The 6,881-nt window shown below is 40.5% G+C and overlaps 1 protein-coding gene across 1 annotated transcript; it reads left to right on the top strand.

The window, feature by feature from the left end:
* The first annotated feature begins 3,317 nt into the window (after positions 1-3,317).
* On the top strand, positions 3,318-5,418 carry LOC307266329 (protein FAM177A1-like). Its single transcript, XM_080048317.1, has 5 exons — positions 3,318-3,452; positions 3,750-3,953; positions 4,083-4,149; positions 5,000-5,097; positions 5,182-5,418. The coding sequence occupies exons 1-5, from the start codon at positions 3,384-3,386 to the stop codon at positions 5,395-5,397; spliced, it is 654 nt and encodes a 217-aa protein (XP_079904443.1). The 5' UTR covers positions 3,318-3,383; the 3' UTR covers positions 5,398-5,418.
* Positions 5,419-6,881: the final 1,463 nt, after the last annotated feature.

Below are 6,881 nucleotides of genomic sequence, written 5' to 3'. Positions count from 1 at the left end.
CAGATGATTCCACCCTACTTACAAGTGAATCGTAAAGAGGGTAATTTAGGGTGCGAATTCAATCAAAACAAATGTACTGTCTCTTATAAACCCAATGATAGACATGGTTCACTGATTCTTTGTGGCTGTTGGTATTTTCCTACACCTGTCCAAATGCCTCCCAGACCCATGACTTTGTAGCTCTGATGTCATAGTGAAAATAGAAATAACATGAATATATATTGGTTTGTCCTTGCCTTTATTTAGAGTACATTGTGGGAGGCAGACATTTTCGTAGTGGCTACAAAATGCTGTGTGAAGGTTAATAATACAAAAGTCCATCTATTCAAACGATAACATATCTCTGGACCTGCAGCCACTCAAAGTTCAGTCACTTGTGCAACATCACATGATAGCACTGTAACCTTTTCCTAAGACACAACAGATGCATCCCGGTGGTCGTGATTTTACCCTTTTGGGAAATCCATAACTCCTGACAGCTCAAGATTAATATTGTTTTGTCCAATAAACAGCTGACCTGAGCAATCCTGTGACTGATTACAAATAGCCTGCTTAAATGCCACTGTCACTCGCTAATGGGGAAAAAAGACTGAGCCAATGAAAAACAGCAACTCAATTTCTTTCTTTGGACCAATCGGTGCAAAGAAGCAGGCGAAGCTGTTTAAATCCTGGGAGGGGAGCAAATTGAATATCCACAGAAATGGAGAGTGATGCTCAGAGAAGCTAAGTGTTAAGAGAACCACGGGTATTTTGAGGATGAGGATGTTTGGGGCTCTTGACTAACCAAACTGCTTTTAAAAGACCCACGTTTCCTCATGTGCCACAAGGCAAACATTTGTGTGAAGTCACGAAATGAGGCTTACATGCATTTTTTATGGGAAGTCCCAGCTTCAACATCTGACGGCATTGAAGGGCTGAGAGGGAGTTCTGCGGTTTTTGACCTCCAGCAAATGTATTCAAGTTGAAGTAACTCAGCAGCTGTCCAGGGTGAGGGCAGGTAACTGAAAAGTGGTAATTGATTATAGAATGGGCATATTTAACGGTTTCTGATTGTAATTTGTAAACCTCCAGACTGAAATAATTCACTGCCCACTCGGAGCTGCCTCAGAGGAGGTTTTTTTTGCGTTTGATGGCGCTCTACTGACATCTAGTGGTGATTCTGAGTAAAAATAGATCTGAAAAGATTCCCACACTTTCTGCTTCCACTTAAAGATTCTACTGCAGGGGTGCAGGAATGATTGAGGTACTTTACTACCATAAGGTAGTAATACCTCAGGGTGAAGGTACTCCCTTAAGTAAAAGCCCTACAGACAAAATGTAACTAAAGTAAAGGTGCAGAATTATAATCAGCTAAATGCACTGACAGTAATAAAAATGAAAGGACTTGTTATTCCAAGTGGCCCTTTCAACCGTAGTATGTATATAATATTATTGTCACATTACAACAGGATGAAAAATTCTAAAACGTCATTCTGTTTAAAATAAGAGGGAGGGTGTTTTCTCTCTATATATTTGTTTTTTAAATACAAAAACTCTGCAAAATAACATTAGTAATAGCTAGATTGGAGTAAAAGTAGACAACTTAAGGACTTAAGTAGGCCTACATATAGTTTTGGGCCCTCACTATAACACTGAAACTAGTCAGATGACATTATTGACACCATGGTCGACAGACATGTAAAAGATGCCCACTTCTCTACCAGAGATACTTTTAATAACAATAAGATCAGACTCACCATAGGCAAACAAACACTAATATTTGAGGATTAAGATATTTAAATCACTCTCACTTTGTCACATTAACTAGAACCAGACATCTGGTACGCCTGTGCAGCTGAAATAGTAGGCTAGATGTAGGCCTTCATTTATTTAATCCTTTAATGAATATAAGCTTTTCATCTTCAGTGAGCGTAATTTAAGTTGAACAACAATATTGTATTCTTTCTTATTCTTATACATTAAGTAGAAATTGTACAAAGCGCCCACATTGGGAACATAATCCTTTTTTTAGAGCAGACAATTTGACTTGTATAGGAAAAGCTCAGGTGCTGCTGATAACATTAACAATGGCTCTGCTCTGTTCAAGTTTCCTAGTAAATCATGACAGTGTGACAGTGAGGCAGCATGCACAGCACCTGGACCCAAAGCAGCTAAATCAGATTCAGTCTTCAATAATTTTGTGTGTAGCTATAGGCCTATGGGCTACACATGTGCTTCTACTGTGACATAACACTTATTCTGTGAGAAGACTTCTATTCCAAACGTTTAAGGAATTGTTCTACTCAAAGTTTACAGGGGAAAAGTATGAAATGTCTATTGCAAGAATGTAATTTCAAGTATCTATTTTATAACTGTAACTTAGTGTTCTTAGTAATGGCAGAATTTCATAAATAAAGTTTTATTTTTTTAGCAAGATAATTAGCTAGCCCCAATAACATTAGCAAAAGCTAGTGGTCATCCGTCCCTCAGGCCAGTTGTTAAGCATCTGGCTGATAGCAAGTTATGTTGTTTGTTTTGATCATTTTACTATTCATCTGAACTGAAATAACTGTTGACTTTTTCCTACATTCTCTAATGCACCATAATGTTTCGATTACATGTTAAAAACACAAACAAAAATCTTCTGTGTTGTTGTTGTTGTTGTTGTTGTTGTTGTTGTTGTTGTTGTTGTTGTTGTTGTTGTTGTTGAAACAAACATTAGGCTACAATGGATACTAACATGGTTTGGGGATTTGGGATTATAGGCTAAATCATCTTTGCATTGGTTGTAAAGCATATCAAATGCCAATAATTCAGGTTTCCGATAGCCACCCCACTCTAGGACTGTGTCCCACCTTGGCCACCCTAGTCAAAATGTCCTGGAAATGCCGCTGAAAATTAACAATGCAATTGTATGTCAAATTAAAACACAATAGCCTACAATACAGAATTAGGCTATGAAGAGGGACTTCCAACATTTATCATAAAAGTAAAATACTTTTTATTTTTTTTAAGTAACTATCAGCAGCTTACTGTTGAACATGGCATTACTTCTGTTGTAGCCTACTTTTCTCTTAACAACATTCAGATTAGCCCTATTATTCAGATTATTCAGCAATAACATAATGGGCTTTATTGTAGCCTAGACACCGTTCTTGTACAACAACAACACTTCTTTTTCTCGTTACAATAATATGGTTTTAAAAAAGCACAAGGAATATGCCTATTAAAATCAGATTTACAGCTACACTTCGCTCCAGTTTATCTCTATGGACGTTACGTACGGGAGGGGGAGACGCACGCGCACGGGACGGCACTTCCGGGTGCGGCCGCCGCAGGCTGGAGAGCTGGAGAGAGGTGTCGTTGTGGGCGCAGCATCCCGAGATACAAAGAAGACGGCGACAATGGCCGATATATCACTGTATCTCACCAACGTCAACGTGTCCATAGGACAGACCATGGATGTAGAGCAGGTCAGTAAACAGCTTTCTCTCGTTATATCCACCACATTTTCTCCAAATGGAGTTGCCGTGTTATTAAGGCTACACTGAGCTGATGATGTCGCCCGGTGCCTGTGGCTTGTTGTCACTTGTCAGAGCTATGTGGTCGTTTCAGACAACACACGTAATGAAATGGAAATATTTTTAATTATTTTTATTTTTTTTAAATCCCACCATGAGTATGCACTGACTACCAGACTCCCTTACCAGTCCCATAATAACATACGCTGTCTGTGTGTTTGCCTGTGCTGTCTGTCTTCCCACTCTCAGAGCCCCAGCCCGGTTAAAGATTTTGAGAGTGTGGAGCTGGGGGAGCTGGACAAGAGAGAGGAGCAAAGGGAGAAACCTCCGCGCAGGATCATCCATTTCTCCAGCGGGGAGACGATGGAGGAGTACAGCACTGACGAGGAGGAGGACGAGGACAAAGAGCCAGAGAGGAAAGACCTGCTGTCCTCCCCGGTCGATGCGGTGAGGGTGAGGAAACCATGGAGGGATGGGGACTGTGTGTGTGTGTGTGTGTGTGTGTGTGTGTGTGTGTGTGTGTGTGTGTGTGTGTGTCTTTACACAAGAATAAGTCCTCTTGACTATGTTTATGTGTTGCAGTCAAAGTTGACCTGGGGTCCTTACTTCTGGTTTCACATGTGGAGAGCCGCCACTTCCACCATCTCAGGTTTGTGTCACAAACTGAGGGAACCTCACGCCTGTATCGTGAAGCAAGATGATCTCTATGCATGTTTGACTGAAGTTTGCAGAAACATACATTCATACTGACACATACAGGGTCAAGACGCAGGCAAAGTTAGCTGTAGAGGCGTTGTTTCATAAATCAGTAGAATCAAACCGTGATAATTACATCAGAGGTAAGAGAAACATTTTTACAACCATGTGTCCACACTGCATTCAAAACAGGGCCCCTAACAAACCAAACAATTGTTAAACGCACTTACGGTCTATTGAATTTTGATTATAGCTGTGTATTAAATAGACACACCACGTTGCAATCACTACTTATCTCAGGATATTATTAAAGCTAAATATCAGTGAGGTACACATTTACCTTTCCTTTTAAGTACTTCAAATGTTCTCATGTACTTACAGACTATAACATGTCAATGCGAGCAGGCCATTGCAGGAAGAAGGTTTTTTTCAAATCCGGGTTGGATGAAAAACTCAATTTCAATTTCCATAAGAAAAAGAGAGAACCCCAAAGCTTTTTTTATAGCCATAACCATATTTCATACCTTATGCTCCTACAGGTGCTTTTTATATATAATTCCCATCACTATATTTTATGCATTACTTATCAATTTTGCACCACTTTTCTGATGTTGCAATGATCAAATTTCATGCTGTATGATACCAAGTACCTGTGCATGTGATTAGTTTGTAGTTAATGACATAAATATTGCCTATTTTATAATATAAACTACAACTGTAGTCATTGATAAGTCCAAACAGGGCGCTTGCATCATTATTTAAGGATATTAAATGATTGATTTCCCCCTTATTCTTTTCCTTAGCCTGCGACTACCTGGGGGAGAGGATGGCCTCCCTCTTTGGGATAACATCAGCCAAATATCAGTATGCCATCGACGAATACTACAGGATGAAGAAAGAGGTATGTTGCCCTAAGCTTGTGGATCCATGTTATGGTGATTTTGTATTTGTACGCCGGCTAATCTAATTCCTTTCTGGTGTCCAGAGGGAGGAAGAGAAAGAGGAAAACCGCCTGTCGGAAGAAGCAGAAAGATCCTTCGACCAATTACAGCCTCAGGAAGACGAGGACGAAGAGATCACCATGACAGACCAGCCGGATGTGGCCGACGCCCACCCCGAGGTGACCTATCAGATCCAAGACGAAAAAAAACGGCCACTTTCAAGCACCATCACGGTCCCCGCCATCGTCACGGCCACTTAACCACGCCTAGAAAAAGGGACGTTTGCGCTTTTAAATGTGTGTTTTGTTTGTTAAAGACGGAACACTGTCTTGTTTCACTGAGCACCGTTTGGTTTGTGTACAACACAGCTTCAGAGGGGGCAGTACTGCTGTATTGTGATTGTTTGGCGAGGACAGTTAGTGGTGGTGGAATGACTCCCTTTGCAACAGCATAGCAACCGATAACCTTAACAGTTGGATAACGGAGCAACGTCTCCGGGTCTCTGTGTATGTGTCATGAAAAACCATGCAATATGAGCCATAGAATGTTCCATTATGTGCCAATGTATCTGCTATGCATCGTTTAATTCACATTGTGAGCTCGTTAAGAACAACGGTTCGTTTGTATGTTACCCAGCAGCCATTGCGTTATCAGTTGCTACTGCAGCCTCCCGAATTGGACCGTTTGCTGTGGAGTGAACGTAAAATGTTGCTCCCCTGTGCCTCTGCTTGACCAGACACTGTGCCTAGATCACCAATACAGCCAAGTCAGTGACAGATCTGGACCAAGCATATACTGAAAAATTATTGAAAGTGTTTAAATTTGAGTAGCCTTTGACTTAACGAGTACACTCAGCTTTGGTTCAATGTCCATTCAAATAATAGATTTATTTTTGTTGCATTTTTGCAGCAGCTGTTTTGTCCAGATCTGGTCAAACTGGTGCAGTCCTGATTCACCCAGCCGGCTGCACCAAAGAGCTGGCTGTTTTGACACTCCCTCACCTGTTCATTTGCTTTCTGTGTTTTTGTATTAATGCGTATTAAGCTTGTATTACACTCAATGTCTGTGTGGATGCACTGAGCAGATGTCACCCTGGTTATCAAATCATCTGTGTCCCACAAGCCTGACAAAAAGAAGAAGAAAAACCCTATGAAAACAGGTCTAGGTGTTCTTTGTTGCTCTTATTATCCGCCTTATCTACTATGGACATTCGCATAGTGGATGTGGTGCGTAAGCCTTTGATAATGGCAGGGAGCGTTGTTACACTAAGTCTGTTGAAAGACATGCAAACTTAATTTTTTTTGTAAGATTTTTGATATTTCTGTATTTATTTAACTGAACTGACGAAGCACTTAATTTAAACCTTTTTTCTATTGATTCATTTATTAATACTATAATGAACTGTTAATAAAATCATAGTTATTGTCTGACTTTTAAACTTGTCTTTTTGTTCCTTTGTTAAGATTGTGATCAAAGTTTAATTTTATCAACATTTCCGAGGTCCAAATGGAGAATCTTTGCCTATTTTCATAAGTCAATGTTGGCAGTCCTGCTGGTTGTAATACTCATAGTGGTGCTACAGTGAGAGAGCGGTGTGAGGGATTGTCTTTGTCAGTGGTAACAAAGAGCCTGTGTTCTTTACGCAGACTGATCTGAGGTCAGCGACCCTGCACAATGTGTCCATTCTCGGGTCAGAGTGGGCTTCTGTGGTCCACAACGACCTCCACAAGAGTCACGCCCTCAC

This window comes from Ammodytes marinus (assembly GCF_949987685.1).
Source record: "Ammodytes marinus genome assembly, chromosome: 19".
NCBI lineage: Eukaryota > Metazoa > Chordata > Actinopteri > Uranoscopiformes > Ammodytidae > Ammodytes > Ammodytes marinus.
This window is presented reverse-complemented; position numbering and strand designations above follow the sequence as displayed.